This window comes from Plectropomus leopardus, chromosome 20 (assembly GCF_008729295.1).
Source record: "Plectropomus leopardus isolate mb chromosome 20, YSFRI_Pleo_2.0, whole genome shotgun sequence".
Taxonomy (NCBI): domain Eukaryota; kingdom Metazoa; phylum Chordata; class Actinopteri; order Perciformes; family Serranidae; genus Plectropomus; species Plectropomus leopardus.
Genome location: NC_056482.1, coordinates 11,149,645 through 11,168,167, shown reverse-complemented (window position 1 = coordinate 11,168,167; position 18,523 = coordinate 11,149,645). Strand labels below are relative to the sequence as shown.

The window sequence follows — 18,523 nt, the reverse complement described above, 5'->3', positions numbered from 1 at the left end:
TGAGTCCAACTAAGACATACAGAAGCTGGAGCATTTCATTTAGTATATGGACACATCATAGGATCAATAATTTTTGGTAAACCAGCCGTTAAATTCAAGTATAGTATTACTTTACCTTATCAGCGCCTCCCTGTCTTTTCTACTTAACCAGACTTTGAACAGTTCTCATTAAAGCCGCCAGTGGCTAAATCCCAAACTTGTCTTAAGATTTGTGAGTCACTGTCCTCCGTATCTGCAGTGATTCTCTGAGCCTGTACGGTAAGGGACAATATAAGCTCCTGCTTATGCTGTAGACTGAAGATTAATTTTAAGCCCTTACCTACGTGCTTAATGTGGTGATATTATATGCCAAGTGATAAGCTGAAAATTAAGCAACCCAATAGAGCACTTTGCAGTCCTTTGAGAGTTATAACGGAGGTGCAGTGTAGAAGAGGTGGAAACAGATATAATGGCTGTTCAGCATACCTGTGTACTCTCTTGCATTTCAATGACCTAATTCAGATTCATACATTTTGATTTATTTGACCCAACAGTTTTCCAAAGTTTCTAAAGCCCCCCTCTGAGAGTTGGTCATTACTCTGTTGTGCGTCATCTTATATAATGTAGTTCAGAAGTACTTTTTAATATCCTTTATATCCCCTTTGAATATGATCGTATAAATACAAATATGCTTATATTTCTATCCTTATGCTTTTATATATTCTACATTAATGGTAGAATATTTGAAAGCATTAAGCTAGAGGTAGTCTGTACTTTTCTTATTGTCATCAAATCCCACAAAAACGACTTAAACCAACAATAATCTCTCCACTAACAGGGATTATGCCTCGGTGCCAAAGATCGATTGTTCCCCAAAATCTATTAAAAACATATCAGTGAGCTACACTTCGCACTGGGCGACATGTTCCTTTGCCATGACAAACATAAGCACTGTAGTTAATTGTATGTAAATCCCACATACTGTAAATACTTATTACAACAAAAAATGTGTATTGATTTGAGGCTGAAAATAGTCTGGTAGCGCACCTGGAAGAGTGTGCCTTATTTAGGCTGAGTCCTTAGCTGCAGCCTGGGTTTGTGTTTGATCTATGGCCCTTTACTGCATAAAGTCCCCCCTCTCACTCACCCCCCTTTCATATCTATGTGTCCTATCTAATAAAGTCAAAAAAGCTGAAAAAATAACCTTAAGAAAAGAACAGGAATTTCCTTCCTTTCTAATCTTTCACAATATATAGGTAGTTGAAAATTAAAGTTCTTCTCTCTTTAATGCAGGTTTCCCCTTTGGTTTCTTGTCACCTGACTGTATGTCAAACCAGCATTGTCCCTGACCAGAAGACTCTATGATCTCAACTGTGTTTTCTTTTTTATCCTGTCTTCATACTTTCCCATTTCTTTAACTCTACTGTCTTGAGTCCTTTCTTCACTGCATCTTCATCCATTTAATCACTGTCATCAACAAAAAGAGACATACTATATAGAGCAGTAACATCCTCTAAGATGCTGTAGAAATCTTTTGACTAGCCGAGGCTTCAGTGCATCATGTGCTCAGCCATGTATGTGTGGCCTCAGGGTTGGTTTGTATGCGTGCAGGGTTTCAAGATTTTTCAGTTCAGCACTCAAGACAGCGGTTCTTTCTGTTGTGGCTCAGAGGATATCTGGTTGTTTGATTTGTGCAGTGAATGAACACACAGCCCAACATGTTTGGAAAGGAAACAACTATTAAGTATGTTAGAAACGAGGAGATTCATGCTGTGTAATTAGTCATGAAGGACGACAGCAAATTATGTCATTATTTGAATATCACAGTGGGGTATATCTCCACATCTACGCTAAGAAAAAGAAAGACAACAGATATTTTTTGTACATTTTATTCATTCATGAAAAAGACCTTTTTTTATATATTTTTCTCAGGGTTTGTTTCCCCAGTGTTGTGCATTTTCACAGTTTTAAATGTTTGCCAGAACTGACCCATTTTCAAGTATTGGTGTAAAAGTCAAAGCTGAACAAAAAAAAAAACACAAACTGATTTATTTCAGTGCTGTATTTCCAGAAAACAAACCAAACAAAATGAGAAACACAAGATAGTCGCTCATATTATCTTATGTGCTACATTTAGGGTTGTATTTAAATCATGTTGATCTATTTTTTGAAGCAAGGAGAACACCAAGATAAACTTTTTCATGGGATTGAAACAAAAGTCAAAGCCAGGAAATGAAGGCAGGTGGTCCTGAGTGACTTAGGATGTTGTATTGGTTTAAATAAAGGGATGATGATTCACTGATGACTACTGACTACATAAAGGTCTGAAGCAAAGGTAGCAGCCCTCAGAAGAGCTGTAGTTGTGTGGGTTTAGGAGAGGAGGCTCTTTTCCACTTGGCACAGCCCTACAAGGAGAAAACACTACAACACTACAGAAACATCCAGGATGCTACATTTTGCATTTATTATGTTTTTTTTCCTGTAAATTAACAAAAACATCTGAAAACAGGCCTGTTATTAAGTGCCAGGAGGTTTTAGATTTCATGAGTTATTAATAACGTTCTACTGCATAGTTTTGGCTTTGTCCAATTTTGGCACCTTTTGCCTTCCATACAATAAACAATGTGCGATTTTTGTTTTTCTGTGGCTTAGTTAAGGAAGCACATAAAGCATTTTTGAAGTTCTTCTCTTGTGTGAAGATAAATACACATCATTAACACATTTTTAACAAAATAAGAGACACTGAGAAGACTATAGAGTACCCCAGGAGTCTTAATTGAGCGCTAAACTGGGAAATCAGTTAGCATTTTTGCAATCCCAGTTCCCTCGTCTCAAAGTCAGTGGGTTTTTTAGATGCCTGAAATAATGTCTGTGATTAACGCAAGTTAAAAAGGACTTTCACCTTTTTTTCTACAATAAAATATGTCAGTAAATACCCCAATGAATTTTGAAGCTTTCTTGTGTCTTAAAGACATTATGTCATGCATCCATAGGGTAGGTACTTCATAACATAACATTAGCTTTTTACTTCTTGCTAATGCATTTAAGTTTTAAAAAATTCTGAAAATGGTGTTCATTTGTGAAGATTATATTGCTGAACAAAACCTGTAAGTATCATAAAAATTTGTTTGCCACAGAGTTTGTTTTCTGGCATAATCCAAAATCCGTTAAAAAAATAATAAAATTTTGACGAGGGAACCAGGGCGACGCTTCAGAAGAATATCACCCCTGGGGCACTCTATTAGTACCCATAGTCTACAAAATAACATGAAATGCTTTTAATAGTTGACAGGCACCCGTTCAATGACCTCAATACTTCTATTTATATTTCCTACTCTAGTTCAACAACAATTAAAGATACACGCATCACTTTCTGTTTACTAGCAAACAGGTGTGTTTTGTGTGTATGGCTTTGTAGCATGTGCATGTCTTCAGACGGTCCACGTGCAGGGCTAATAAATTAGTTCTCACTGCCAATGTGACACTGCTGTGACAATCAGATACCACACCAGGCCTGCTCCTTTCCCCTCAGGGTGTTTATGTGTGTTTGTGTGTGTGAGAGAGAGAGAGAGAGTGGAGGGGGGCAAGCTCTGTCCCTGTTTTATGACAAGGACGTAACCTTCCCTGCCCTGTGTTTGTGTGAGAGAGCCAGAGAGAGAGAAAGAATCATGACTCAACAACAGCAGAAGCACATCAGTGAAACTCCTCATCCTGCCTAAATCCCTCAAATGGGATTTAACACACACACACACACACACACGCTCACACGAATGCACACACACATACATGTAATGAGTGGAAACTCTGTGGTTCAAATTACAATTACATTACATGAAGTCCAGCTTGAGTACTATCCACAGGTGTCCACAGGTCACCGTAACACATTACCAGGTTGATACAAATACTACTATTTCAGGTGAAAGGTCACAGAGGTCATAATGTGGGCTGCAGCTTTCTCTGCGGCCTTCAGACCAAACCACAAATTAAAATAACTTGTGGTTGACATCCAAGTAATGCTTGGTAAATGTCACTGTTATTTTAAGATGGCATTAATGTCTGAATGGATTGAATTTGTTGTCACACTTCATATTCATTCCCTCATGGCCACTCAGCTGTCTGCAGGACTTTGACGGCTCCTCTCACACAAACACTTTGACCCTGACCTTTGCTATTTGACCTCACTTAAACCTCACCCATGACTAGCTGGCCCTTGCGTTGCATGGTGCGACTCGGCACAGTTCAGTCCATCTAGGGCATGTAAGTGTGTCACAGCAGATCTAATTCTGACAGCAGTCCCCCAGTAGCCTTTTGCTTCTCGTCTCCCTTCACTCATAGTGCCCTGCGACCCAGCCTGCAGCAGAGGCTGTCGCAGTTACACATGAGCCAAGCCAAGCAGGAGGGTCTGTATGTAGCCATGTGCAGGCTTAAAATGGACTTATAAAGCAGTTCAGCTGGTGGCAAAAAAGTGGACATCACGAATTGACGTTTAAGCCCTGGTTCAGCTAGATATCATTTACTGCATTGATCCACATGGTGCTCTGCAGAGCCTTTTAACTAGCTAATTCTCCACAGCGTGTAAGCTTGTGATTATAAACCATTTTGCTTATTAGTAAAAAAAAAAAAAGAATTAAGATACTTTGGAAAATACTTGCTTTCTTTCTGAGAGTTTGATGACAAGATTGATATCACTCTCATATCTGTTTGCTAAATCTGAAGCTGCAGCCAGGAGACAGTTAGCTTAGCTTAGCATAAAGACTGGAAACAACCCCTGTAAAGCCACAACTTGTAGTTTTTACACTTTGGTTTTTGTTTGGATCAAACAAATGAGATAAAACAAGTTAATTGGTGAGTTTTAGAAGTGCTGGTGGGTTTTTTTTTTTTGTTACCTTTGGACAATGCCAGGCTCTTTCCAGTCTTGCTAAGCTGGGCTAACTGTACATTGTAGCTTCAGATTTAGCGTAGGGGAGACCAGGGGCAGTTGTAACATTTTAAAATTGTGGCAATTCGAAATGAGACAAAACCATGAAACTCATTAGCCTATGTATATGGTCTGTAGTGATCCCTCTCTGCCTGCATAACTTGTGTCTCAAACATCAGTGTTTTTTGCCATGATATGAGAGTGGTGTCCATCTCTTCATTTAATTCTTTGCAAGGAAGCAAATAAGCACAGTTCCCAAAATGACAAACTGTTCCTTTACAGTCTTGGTAGAAATATAAGCTAAATCAAAGTAGGCCTGCTACTGTGTAACATCACAAAATGATTACGTTTTAAATGAAGAGGATATCCAATAAATCACAAGAACTGTGGCTTGAAACAAGTTTGATAGATGACCACTTGGACACTGGATTGTAATTGATAACTGTATTGACATTATGCCACCTTTTACTGCAGTTTCAATTTCTCTATCTGTCACAGACATCAGTTAATACAGATATATCTGTATTACTTTCCTGTTTCCGTTTCAAAATAAAAGCCCTTTGACAATGTTTCTGTCAACAGAATCCCCTCAGTTGTTGACACAAGGCATTTTACCGCGAAATATTCGTAGGACCGTGTTGCTGACAATGCAGGAGCTTGTACGGCATATATGAGTGGAAAATGTGCTTATAATTGTAGAAATTCAGCAGCAGGAAGCTCTACAGCAGCATCACAACAAATACGCTGCAAATGTGAACATCACAAGTGTGCGAGCTGCAGAAGCTCTGCCAGGTTGCTGTCAAATATGCAACAGCACATCGGCACGCATGTTTTGTTCACCGTTCTGACGAACTGTTGTACTGTTTGTTGGTTTTTCCCATGCTGTCTACAAGGTGTTGTCTGTCTGCCTGATTCCACGTGAACACATCATTATACACTGAAACAGCAACAGCTTATTGATCTTTGTAAAATACAGACGCAGATCAGACTTGCATGCAAATTATTTCTTTGGTTGGAGGCAAAACACAGGAACTTGGAAGGCGTACTAAGCTTGCAACATCTAGAAGTGAAGAAATGGCCATCAACAGAGCTAACGCTTACAGAGCTCATTAACAGATATTTAAAAAATGTGTACATAATTAACTTTTTATCCTAATTTGGGCTTCCCATGATGCCAAATTCAGCCTCTCTCTCTGCTTTTAAGAGTTTCCACTCACCCCCTTTCAAAGATTAACAGCTAAACTGGCATCATCTATTTAATGCTGGTATTTAGCTGACCAGAGCTGTTTGTGTATGCGTGTGTTTGTGTCTTACATTTGCTGGCGGTGAAATAGACGGGAGACAAACCCCACATTTCTGCAGTGAGAGCTACAACTGGCAGGGCAGAGAAGTGGGTCATCTATATGCCAACCGTGCAGTCAGGATCAAACTTGCATGCCTCCTGCTCTGCTTTTCAGCCTCGACAACAGATAAACACGAAAGAAAGAAGAGTGAGGGGGAGGAAAGGAGGAGAAACACTGGTGTAGATGAAGAGTACAAATAATTGATAAAGAGAAAACACTTAACATGAAAGACATGTTTGGAATTTAATATTATAGAAACAAAAGAAATGCGATTGATTTATAGGAAGGCAACAATAATAAACACAATGTGATTAAGATTGTCAAGACTGACAGCACAGCAGATAGCCTGCTGTTTTTACTCTCCAGTTAATAAAAGGTATTTCCCCTGTCTGGGGCTGCGTATTAATCAAAGTATTGATTGTTCAATGTGAGCAATGCAAACACTTCACTGTTGCGAGGAAGAGAAGGCCAGACAGGATGGATAAAAGAGGGGAAGGAAGTGGAAAAGGGGCCCTGAGATGGAGTGATAGAGAGAACAAAAAACTGGTGTTTTGAGGTTGAAAGCTACGACTGGCTATAAACAGAATAAAGTGAATGAGGTTAGTTGAGGAGTGCTTTTGAGTACTTTTTGCTCAAGTTGTTATTGCACGTTATTTTGTTGAGTGCTGCTGACAAGTGTTGGCTTCACTGGTATCCTCTGCATCAGTACAGAGCATCTGTTCTGTTGCATAATGCACTTGAAACTAGTTAGCTTGGTTGTATAACTGTCTACGCATAATGCTGGTTGTACTTTGAGACAATACATTTGTCAGGTAAATGCAACTGAACACAAAAGTCTTCTGTGGTATCTCTCCTGTCCTAAACCCACACATGCCAGCACCAACAGTTTGAAACAGACGGGACAAATGAGCAAAATACTGCATTGCACTTTGTTTAAGGCTAAAAAGTTTGCAGTGGAAAGCGATGTAAACTTAAGGCAGCATGGATTGAATGTCTTGCATGTTTTTTAAAAAAGTACTAAAATCTAGTATGTCACTCGATGCAACAACAAACAAAATTAAATGCACTCTCTCCCAGCCCATAAATAAAAACACAACTGGTATTCATACACAAGGTTTTGTGCATATCCATGTGTGTAGTCTGTGCACAGACATGGTAAAATACTTCAATCCACACTCACAAACCCCGTATCACTTGGCCCAAATAGCCAAAATACAAAACTGAAATTAGAAAAAAAAAAAAAAAAAAATCATTTTTGTGATGATTTCATTTAGCACAGTGCGACCCGACCCAGATTGAAGGTAGAATGGTTGCAGTTTGTTCGCTCCAGTTTTGAAAGTGTGTTAACGCTCCCCACCACAGAGCAACAGCTGGTCTTTTCCTCAGAGCTGGTTTCGTTTGCCTGTTTTTCTCTCTGTCAGTCCTTTTTCAAAACTAACAGAGAAGAATATATAGGCAAAAAAAGAAGAGAAAGGGTTCAAGCAGTGAGAGCTGGTGATGAGCGGGAACAAAAAGAAACAGAAAAAAATAAGAGATGATACTGTTAAGGTATCCAAGGCCAGTCTGGTCAGTGAAACAGGTCAGTATTTGGGTGGGATGACAACCACGGGGTCACCATTCTTTGGCCGCCACATCAGCACCTGGGCGTCATTGGCGTTGGGCTTGACCATGGCGTTAGAGGGGATGGACTCATTCTTGCCCATGACCTGGGGCTGTTCCTGGGCCACGGGCTCGTTCAGAACGGCCCTGTGACCCAGAGGCTTCTCCGGGTCCACTTGGATGTGAAGCCGCATCCTCCAGCGGATAGTCTGCAGGACGAGTGTCTCTGAGGTGGCCTGGTTAATGGCCACCAACCAGGTCGTAAAGCTCTGGTCGCGATGGATGCTGCTAAGCTGAGGCACGTTGCTGTCACTGACGGGCACACCCCAGGTCACGCTGGGGTAGAAATTGTCATTCATACTAACAGTGAACTTGCTGTCCTTCTTGGTTGGGCCTACCACAGTGCAGGTCTCCGTAGTGTTGCCATACCACGGGTAGTTCACCCCATCCGAGTCGCTGATGGCTTGGATTTTGCCATCACGTAGATCAGGGAGCTCCCAACTCGACCTGGAAGTTGAAAGGAGTCACAGATGAGGATTTAGCCAGAAATTAAGCTCATAAAGTTAGACACTTTTTTTTTTTTTTTGGTATTATGGGGCAAAAATGGGCCTACCATAATAAAATTTAAACTAATTGCTATTCGAGTGGTCTAAGAGAGTGCTGCTCTTATGCACTTCTGCTCTGCTCTGTTTTTAAGTTTTAGAAAATCTAGCTCTTGAAGGGAGATTTTGGCCAATCACAACCCATTTTCAGAAAAAGCAGCTGTCAATCAAAGTTTGTGAGCTGAAATGACACACTGCCCACCAGCCGGAGCAAACTTTCTCATTTTACAGCTCAACAGTACACTAAAATGTGTTTCTGAAAACATGTGAGGTAAGAATTAGGATATGCATTAACAGAATCTGATCGTTAGTGACTTCTCAGCTCTGATTGGTTGTTTTTGTGATTCTTAGAAATGCCATTAGGAGCACTGTGTGGAGACAGAGGAACATATTTTTTCACAGATTATCTTCCTCATATACTACTGTCAGGATATAGTGACAATAATTAAAAAGAAATGACTCTTTAAAAAATACCTACTGTACCTTTAAGTGGCTGTTGAGATTGAATGATATTTGGAGCTTATTGCAACTTTGCTGTTTTGACCAAAGTTTTAACTTTTGGTGATTTCTATGGCTTATAATACCATCATTGTGTGAAACATGAGGAAACAACAAAAATCAAACCAGTTTTAATTTAAAACACTATGTATGTATGTATGTATGTATGTATGCACATGTATAGCAGGTTAAAGTTGAACCAGAGATAGATGGCAGATGTTTGGGTAATAATTGTACTGTTTTGTTTTATCCTTCAAATAAGCTGTTTCTTGACTGGAAAGATTTAAATCATGGCCTAGAACTACAAATATAAGCCCCAAGTTGTAATAACCAGATTTATCCTTTAAGTTCATCTCTAGCACGCTAAAGCAAACCAAAGGCTTCTCCCCTGTCTAATCCTCTCTGTATAAATAGCTGAGAATTTGCATCTCAATAGTGTGACGAGTCTCCCTCTTCATATCATCGTGCATCCAGCAACACATGACATGACAGGCACAAGGAGTTGACTCAAAGCCTCACAGCTGGATCTTTCCACCAATTTTCAAACTGCAGAGGAAAAAAAATACAACACAAAGACAAAATACTGTGCCAGAGTAGGCGACATTGAGCGGCTTAAGTGACCTGGCACCTCTGGTCTGTCCACCTATGGATTTTCTGCCCACCGCAGGAAAAAGATTACCTTTCATTCCCTGAAGCTGAGGATCAGCAGGACAGAGGAGATAACAGTGTGATCACCGGCCACATGACTTACTGCCTGCTTGGCCTGGCCTCGCATTCTGATTTATGTATTCACCCAGGGGGTGAGATTAGCATGTCAGGCATGATAATAGCTGGCCCTTGTATGTGTGCACGCATGTGTGTGTGTGTGTGTGTGTGTGTGTGTGTGTGTACATTTCTGTTCTGAAAAATCACTTAATCCTCTCAACTGATGCCTCCAAAACAATTTGCAGGAATTCTCTGTTTTGTCAGAGAGTATTTTAACGGTGAATATCTGCATCTGATTTGCAGGGGGAAATGTCTTACATCTGTTATTTATTAGCGCAGGGCTTGATGTAAATTTCCTCCCTTTTAATTGTACAGATAAAATAGCCTCACAAGCACATGTGCAGCTGAACTTTATTAAAACATTTAATGTGCATAACATTTTCCTTCATCAGGGGTACCTCTATTGAAAACAATACGCTAAATTGCCTAAAGGCTGGCTTGTTTAACCATTTGAAATGCCTTTCACAAGAATTTAAACCTTTGAACCCTCAGCACATTGGTGTGATTTCTTTCAAAAACATGGGGGAAAAAGGCAATGAGCAACTTGGTAAGAAATGTTCCACAAATTGCAAGAAATTAATAGATTTAGATTTATTTATTTTTTTAAAGGGGAACATGTCTAGGGAAAAAAATATATAAGCTAGGGAAACACTATATTTCTATCCAATATATTAATATATTTATCCAACATATTTCAAATTATGTTACATAATTCTTATATTTTAGGTACCTTTTACAGGTCATTTCCTTGTGGATTTTTTTTTTTCATTTTCTTATTTTCTTTTCTTTCTGTTTTTCTTGCAGTTTTTACTCATCTCTTCCTATTTGGGGGTAATTTCTTATTTGTTGCTTATTGCTTTCTTCCATATCCAATGACATATTTAAAATTATGTCACAGAATTATTGTGTTTTTGGTACTTATTCCAGGTCATTTCCTCATGTATATTTCCCTTTTTCTTTGTCTTTCTTTAATAATCTTGTAATTTTTACTAATCTCTTGTCATTTTTACTAATCAATTTTTTGATCATTTCCTCTTTTGTTGCTCGTTGCCACCTTCCCATGTTTCTGAGAGAAATCAAGCCAGTTTGCCCAAATGTCAAAGGGTTAACAGGCAAACTGAAATCTGGTCCTGTACATGAACTGCTGTGAAAGACAGTGCTGAAAAAGTATTTTATAATGTACATCAAAAGCAAGAACATACTGTAGCAGCAAGCAGCGATGGCACATCAAGCAGAGTTGAATGCACACAGGTACAAAGTGTCGTCGTCTCTCCGCTGAGGAACTTTGATCATGAGTTGGGAAAGCGTTGCAGACATACGTCTCACTTCCTGTTTGTGTCTTCACTGCCCGCTTTGTCACAGCTAAATAGGCTGCAATACAGTGGTGTGTGTTTGTGGCAGGTCTGCAGGGATGTAAAAAACCATTCACTCAAAAAAATGCTCAACTGTCCACACATTGTGACTCCTGCGCATGTCATTTGTAGTAAATGTTGCATGAACTGTAGCACAGTGATTCCAGACCAGGGGTACTTGTTGCTCATATGTTACTTTTGCAGATGCAATGGTGTACATTGGAAGATTGCAGATTATGATTGGACTAAAAGATATTTATATCCATATACTAAGTGAGTTATAACATCTAGTAACCACAGACTGTCACTGAAAGTGCATGCAAATTAGTCAGCAAGTGAGCAGAGAAGTCTAAACAGGTAGTAAAATGTTATGGGTAAATGACTGAAATAGATATTGAACACAAAACTAATAAGACTTCAAAGAGTTAGCGACACCTATATTGCATTAGAAGTAAATACTTTATTGAAAGTAATAGATACATTGTTAAAATGGCGCTAAGTGTATTGCATAATATAAAGCGGAAATGGTTACCACAGCTGTAGTAAAAGGTTGCAGTTTCCTGTTCACCTGTGGCCTTTAAATTTCCAGTGATTATTAGCCCTTTGCTCTACACATCAAATTTAAAAGCTCTTTAGCAAAAGTTTGACTGAACCAATACCATTTTAAGCCAAATTCACCAGTTCACCACAGCATGTTATAGAGTAAATAAACCTTCTTGCATGGCCGCCAAAAGATATCATATTGTGACATACAAGATGCATGTGTTTATTACAAAATCCAAATCCAAATGGAAATTGATTTCACGGGCTGAAATTTCCTGGACTAGACTAGATGGTGATATGTAAAATAGTTCAAAGCTTTGATCTGATAACACACTAGGATTATAATAGGTTTGCAAAAAGTTTTATAAAGGAAATCGTGCATCTGCTGAGCAACACAGAAACACAGCCCATTTCCTGTTTCTGCAGCTTTGCTGCCACATTCATTTGCATGTCACGGGCAAATGGTTATGATTATCAGAATTCTGCTCATAAGACATAATAAATGCAGCTATCTTTCACAGGTGGTGAAGATTGGATCTAATTTTTAGAGTAGAAGGGAAGAAATAGACTGCCAATGCAATTAATTCATCAATTACAGCATGTTCAAGCCTCACCACCTGCATGTGCAGACTACAGCACTGCTCTACCGAGAATATTAAAGAAATACTTCACCCCCCAAATCAACATTTGTATATTAGTTACTCAGCCTGTGTTATATTAAATTCACGCAGAAAACTAACCCTAATGCCCTCGGTGAACGAATAATCCGAAAACGGAGAAAATTCTTTATGACTTGGAGTAAACGGGGTCTAACAGCAAAAGTATATGTAAACATCTATTCAAGGCAGTGGCGTGTAACAGATGTTTTCATATAGTTTTGCTATTGTAAAATGCGGACCCCTAATTTTGGATTGTTTGTTCACCAGTGGCATTTAGGAAAAAAGGTTTTCTTCACAAATTCATCACATCACAGGGTGAGTAATTGTTATATAAATGGTCATTTTGGGTGGTGAAGTATTCCGTTAACAAAGAGTCTTGTGTGCTTCATTTTGAGAAATATTATAGCCATAAATGCTGGTAACAAACTGTGTTCAGCTTTGCCAACAGATAAATACTAATTTCTTTTTTAGTTTCTCTTCTTACACAGTTCCTATTTTAGCACCTTATTTTTTTAGGCCCGCAAAAAATGTAATCACACATGGGTATGTGCTCAAACTTACAAAACTGTATCTCGGTGAAGCCATTCTAAAAGACAGCTTCAACAAACATGGAGGAGAAGCGATGAATGTGTCCAGAATCCAAAGCACACCAACCAAAGCCAACGGAGAAATCATCCACATTACCGTCCTCAGCTGTTCTGTCCAATTACAGCACGCTGAAGCTTTATTGCCATCAAAGAAACTACTTAGTATGAGAGTCTCAGCAGTGAGAGCACACTCATCTCTCGCATCCTAAAAGCGGCTTCAAAAATGAACATCGAGAATAGGTGGACTTAATGTGGCTGTGAAGTTTAATGACTTCAGTACTAGATTATGATTATATGTATAAAGTACTTTTTTTTTCTATTTTACAAGCCAGAGGGGTAGAAAAAAATAATGTTAACACTCCACAAAGGGGATTTGTGGGTGGGTGCATTCAAGCACCCCTATAGATAGTGCTATATATAGGCTACTGTACATGTATCTGTTACATCCATGTTGGTTTGCTGCAGCTTGTGGTCACTGTTCCTCTTTGTCGATGTGGTCTGTTTTTTATCTCTTTAATTTTTCTTTTTCTAGCTGCATTTTCTGCAAATTTTAGGACTAATTTTAGGACTTCTTAAGCACAAGTCATGAGTGAAGGTGCTGAGTACCAATGATATTTAACCTATAATTATCTACTTCAGTGCCAGAGTTTGTAGTTTCAGAATTGAAGTCAAAAACAGTGCTGTTTTAACACGTGGTTGTGTTTTGTAAAAAAAAAAAAAACTTTTTTTTTGGCACAATCATCGCTGGAAGTGCTGCCGATATCTCGCTCAAAAACACCTGCTTTTGGTGGCAGTTTGACAGCTGTCTCACCTCGGTGTCACACCATCTACCATTCCCTTCGTATCAAAACTATGCCACTTTAGAAACATTTCTATGACACGTGATATGTGCAAACTTAATGTATCTGCATTTTGCTGAAATGTATAACGCCAACATTATCTCCTGGGCTGCTGGGAGTTAGTAACTGTCTCTAATTATATCATTTTATGTTTCAGGCTTCAAAGTTGGGAGCTATTCTGCTTTTTGTGATTTAAAATTGGTAGTTTTTGACTGTGTCTATGTTCCTTTTATATGAACAGTACATCACCAACAGAAAAGAACTTGACAAAAGAGCACAACAACTCGGCTAGATAAAAGAGTAAATATTCAGGCCTGGATGAAAGAGGCAATTACTGTAAACACAAGTGCAGTTTACAAAAGGCTACAGGGGACTTTTAAAGAGTAATTGAGGACTGTCTCTCTGTCTCTCTCTCTCACACACACACACACACACACACACACACACACACACACACACACACACACACACACACACAAAGACATACACACACTAAGAAAATAGAGAACAAAAAGAGACAAAACAATCATTCTGTGTCATTAGCATATCTGCATAAAGCTGAATTAGGTTGTGTTTATAACTACTGATGCAAAAACAGCTGTGTATTGACAAGTGGCAGGATCTGAAAGGTCACCGCAGTTATTTTCCATCACAATGTCCTGCTCTCATATCTGTCAGGTCCTGAAGTACTTTTTAGCCTGCAAGCTTCCTGCCACAAGCCCACATACTGTAGATAACAGAGCACCTGATTGGACATTAAAGTTCACTTACAGACAAAGTCCATTTATTTCACTTCACAATAAATATTTTTTACTTATCTTACCTAATACTGATGCTAATGTGTATTATTTTCAGACTGATACTGGCCTTCAACTGGGCAGCACAGATGCAACCATAGACAAGTTTCACTACTTCAAAATATTTCCACTGAAGAATAATTTTAGAATTATTTGAAATACAAAAACAGGAACTCTAACTCTCTCAAAATGACATTGAAATAAATGTTCTCCTTTGGTCCGTTTCTCTTTCTCTCCTCTGTCCATTTTAAGAGCTTAACCATGAGTGCCTACTTGAGTTGACACTCATATAGACTTGAATTTTTCTTCATGTAGTTCTCTATTTTGGGTGAATGCACTTCTGAAAAAGTGTATAAAATGATCGCATGTTGAAATCAGAGTTTGAATGATACAAACAAAACAGTATGTAAAAGTGTTTAAAGTCATTTTTTTAAAAATTAAAACAGCAACTATTTTAATAAATTAGTGTTTATATGTTTTTCAAGCAAAAATAGATAGTAGGCTGATTATACCTTGGGGTTTTGGACTTTTGGTAAGGCTAAGCAAGACAATTGAAGATGTCACATCAGGCTATAAAACTGTGATAATCGTGGCATTTCTCCACCTTTTTAAAAAAAAAATGTATACATACTGTAGACCAAACTACAGTTTCAGCGATATACCAGTTTCAAGGTACACTGTTGTATGAAATTGATGGTTATCATACCAGTTATAGCATGTATATATGTTTATCTACAGTACTGATTAAAAAAAAAGGCAACCGGATAGAAAAGCTAACCTGCATGTGTGCATTTTCTTTCAGACTTTACACATACGTCTATTGGGAAAAAAAGTATTTAACTTTAAATCATTGCTCAACAAACCACAATCTTTTGTTTTCATTTACTGATAACGATAATAGTAATTGTGGATTACTGTACACTGTAAAACCCTGATATGTTCTGTTATGATTATCATACCACAAAAATCTCATACCGTTACAACCCTAGACCAAACAGCTAATTGGTTTATCAGTAAAATACGTGGCAAATTAATGGACACTGGAATGAAGTTGCACCCTAAATGTTAACTTGTTCCTGTAACCCATGACCACAGCTCTGATGAGGTCAAGCAAAAATGTGACACAATAGATTTTCAAAGTAGCCAAGCTTCACTTAATCTGAATTTTGGAAGAGGTGCAGCAAATGAATAGAGCTCAGTCTTAACCAAATATACATAAAAGTGTTAAAAGTTCATCGGCAAAAAAAAAAAAAAAAATTAATCAGCTACTGTTTGGATAGTTGGTTCATTTCAGTTGTTTTTTTTAAGCAAACACAGATAGTAAACAGAACACCTTTGGGTTTTGGACTTTTGGTCAAACAAAACAAGACAGTCCTCATTAATCCCAAAATCTCATCTCAACACGTGCTCTCTAAACCGGAATGGAATAGGCAGCTAAAGTTTGTTAAAGCTAAAGGGTGTTCTGTTCCATATTGTTGTTTTTATGGTATTTAAAATGTATTCATAGTTGTATTAAATATATCGTCTGTATGAATATGAATGTAAAGGTATGTGTGTATTAAGATATGTTTTATATTTTCATGTAAATCTTGTAAGGACAAATTTCTCCTTGTCTTTATGTAAATCCAACAGTGTTGTTCAACATTGATGGTCGTCAAAACCTGACAACACAGTAAAAAAAAAAAGAGCCCATGATACTCACATCCCTTTGTTTCCATACGTATTGTAGAACTCCATGTGGTTACAGGCTTGAATCCAGCCGATGGTCCATGTCTCTTTACTGGCCACTGGCGGCACCAATACCCGGGCAAAAGCTCGGAAATGAGGCGTCCGGTAGCGCAGGACCACGCTGGATGACTCGTCGATGCTGGTGGGGTTTGGGTCGATGGAAGTGTTGACCTCCAGGACGATGATACTGTCTCGGAAACTCTTGGGCTTACACCTGATACTCTGAATGCAGCCCATTGCATTAAATAGCAACACAATCCACAACAACGTCCAGAGGTCTGGAGAGGAAAAAAGACGCATGGAGAAGGCAAGAAAATCACCACAGGTCGATCCACATCAAGTTTAAAAAAAAAAAGAAAATAGCTTACCAGATTAAAAAAGTGTTTATTTACAGCAGAATGTCTCGTGAAAAAAGGCCATGCACCTGTGATGCAAAACCTCCAGAAAAGAGGGAGAAAACAGGTCTAGAAAGTGTTCATACTCCTGGGGCGCATGCTTTCTGCTGCGTCAACGTAACTTCATCAAACAAGCGCAGGTAACTTTCCTTTATCCGTGCACTGATGTTTTCATGCTGTCAAGTTACAAGTCATTGCTTGCTAAATGCGCTTTATTTCATGAGGACTTGACCTTTTGGCAACATGCATCCATTGGAGAGGAGAGGTGCGCGTAAAAGCCTCAGGTTAATTATGGGTTAAATAATTAACAAAAACGACTAATGTTACATCTTGGCGTCATATTCTCTTTGGTGTGATTCTTTCTGTCATTAACCGGTAACATCAGAGCTGTCTTAATGCTCTTTATCCAGTTGGTGACATGAATCACAATGTTGTGCTGGACAGTGCACGCGGGCAGTTATAAACGACAAATGGCAGCTCGGAGGTGACGCTCACATTATGTGGAGCAGCCTTATGTCCATTTAATCCGCAATAGCCTCAATTCCCCACAATAAAAAAGTATAATTTGACGATTTAAGAGCTGAGCGTTTTAATGCATGTGCGGATTAACGGCGCGTGCAGTGCAGTTGCATGAACTGAGGTCTATCTTTAGCCGACAAAACAACATGCAAAAAAAAAACAAACAAGTCTACCTATAAAACAATTGACTGGAAAGTGTCCTCAGCAGGGTGAAATCCTGGAGAGATTCAGAGTGGACGGCGGCTCACACAGTTCTTCGGTCAGAGAGGTAATTCCGTTATCTCCTCCACACCGGCTCCCGTTATTTCTACCCTACAACTGCAAATGACTCCACCGTCCCGCAGAGAGAGGTAGCATTTCCCACAGAAATCTAGTCGAGTTTGAGACGGAGCACCGCAACATCCAAAGGACACCGCCGGGTCAACTTTAGCACCCATTTCACCGGATCCATTCTTAGATTTAAAAATAAATAAAAAAACATATCGCCAAGGGAGGGAGAAACATCAGCTGTCACATTGCTACTTTGGCCGAGCCGACAGTTGCGGTCCCGTCAGTGATGGGATGCAGTTCAGCCTAAATTCCTGCACAAGCTGTCATTTCTCCGTGCTCGTCCCATCGCTGCCACGGCAGGTTCACCCCGCTACGCATTGGTCTATCTCAGCTGCCTGGGAAGCAGCTTTATAAGTATCTTTGAGACGACACTTCCGCTCTGAGCTGCGGGCATGCTGGGAAATGTAGGCGCGGCGGACTTCAGCGTGCAAAAGACTGAATGATAAATAATTCAAGTGTTCACCTCAAACCACCTTGGCTGAGAGTCTCTGTGTAATGTGAAGAGGGTGTTTTTTGGCATTTTGTCTTTTGACGTTTCCCCTTTATACAAATGCGCGTGCAAATAATATTTCTCGTTTATTATAAGACTAATAATTAGTCTTACAGGCTACAAGAGTGGCAATGAATGGCATTTTTTATTGACTTAATATTCAGCATACTTTACTGAACTGCAGGGGGGAATTGGGAGAAGTAACATTTGCTACTAGAGCCTACTATATAGAGACATTAGGCTAAATTATATTGATAGATAAATTATAAAAATAGAAAAACATTATGTAAGAAAAAATGTGCATAATGCTACAGTATATACAGTGCATAAAATAGAGGAAAATATTTTTAAAATATATAAAAATAAATATGCTGAAGAAATGGAAATATATGAAATATGTAAAAATGAGTTCACTATATATAAGAAATACATCCTTTTACATATTTATTTGGACATACCCTGCAATAATAATAATATTAATAATAATAATTTATTATTATAACTTGTGGTTATTTGTCTGTTTTATTTTGTTTACATGTGTTAAAATGTAATATCTAACTGTAATTAAGATTGGGGAATA

General features: G+C 38.7%; 1 protein-coding gene across 4 annotated transcripts; it reads right to left on the bottom strand.

The window, feature by feature from the left end:
- Positions 1-1,913: 1,913 nt before the first annotated feature.
- On the bottom strand, positions 1,914-17,786 carry fam78ab (family with sequence similarity 78 member Ab). Of its 4 annotated transcripts, none has more exons than XM_042509716.1 (4): positions 17,297-17,786; positions 16,184-16,487; positions 10,907-11,107; positions 1,914-8,346 (listed from the first exon to the last, which is right to left on the bottom strand). In XM_042509716.1, the coding sequence occupies exons 2-4, from the start codon at positions 16,444-16,446 to the stop codon at positions 7,821-7,823; spliced, it is 990 nt and encodes a 329-aa protein (XP_042365650.1). In that variant the 5' UTR covers positions 16,447-16,487; positions 17,297-17,786; the 3' UTR covers positions 1,914-7,820. The 4 variants fall into 4 exon arrangements, with proteins under 4 accessions (XP_042365650.1, XP_042365649.1, XP_042365648.1 ...); XM_042509715.1 differs by lacking the exon at positions 17,297-17,786 and adding an exon at positions 16,578-17,287; XM_042509714.1 differs by lacking the exon at positions 17,297-17,786 and having other exon boundaries at positions 16,184-16,566.
- Between the last annotated feature and the right edge of the window lie 737 nt (positions 17,787-18,523).

Excerpts from the sequence above, each read along its gene's own strand:
- fam78ab (XM_042509714.1), bottom strand. The coding sequence starts at position 16,509 with ATGCGTCTTTTTTCCTCTCCAGACCTCTGGACGTTGTTGTGGATTGTG. Across the intron at positions 11,108-16,183 it reads ACGTATGGAAACAAAGGGAT|ACCTGCCACAAACACACACC; the intron begins GTGAGTATCATG and ends ACATCCCTGCAG. Across the intron at positions 8,347-10,906 it reads CATCGCTGCTTGCTGCTACA|GTCGAGTTGGGAGCTCCCTG; the intron begins GTATGTTCTTGC and ends TTCAACTTCCAG.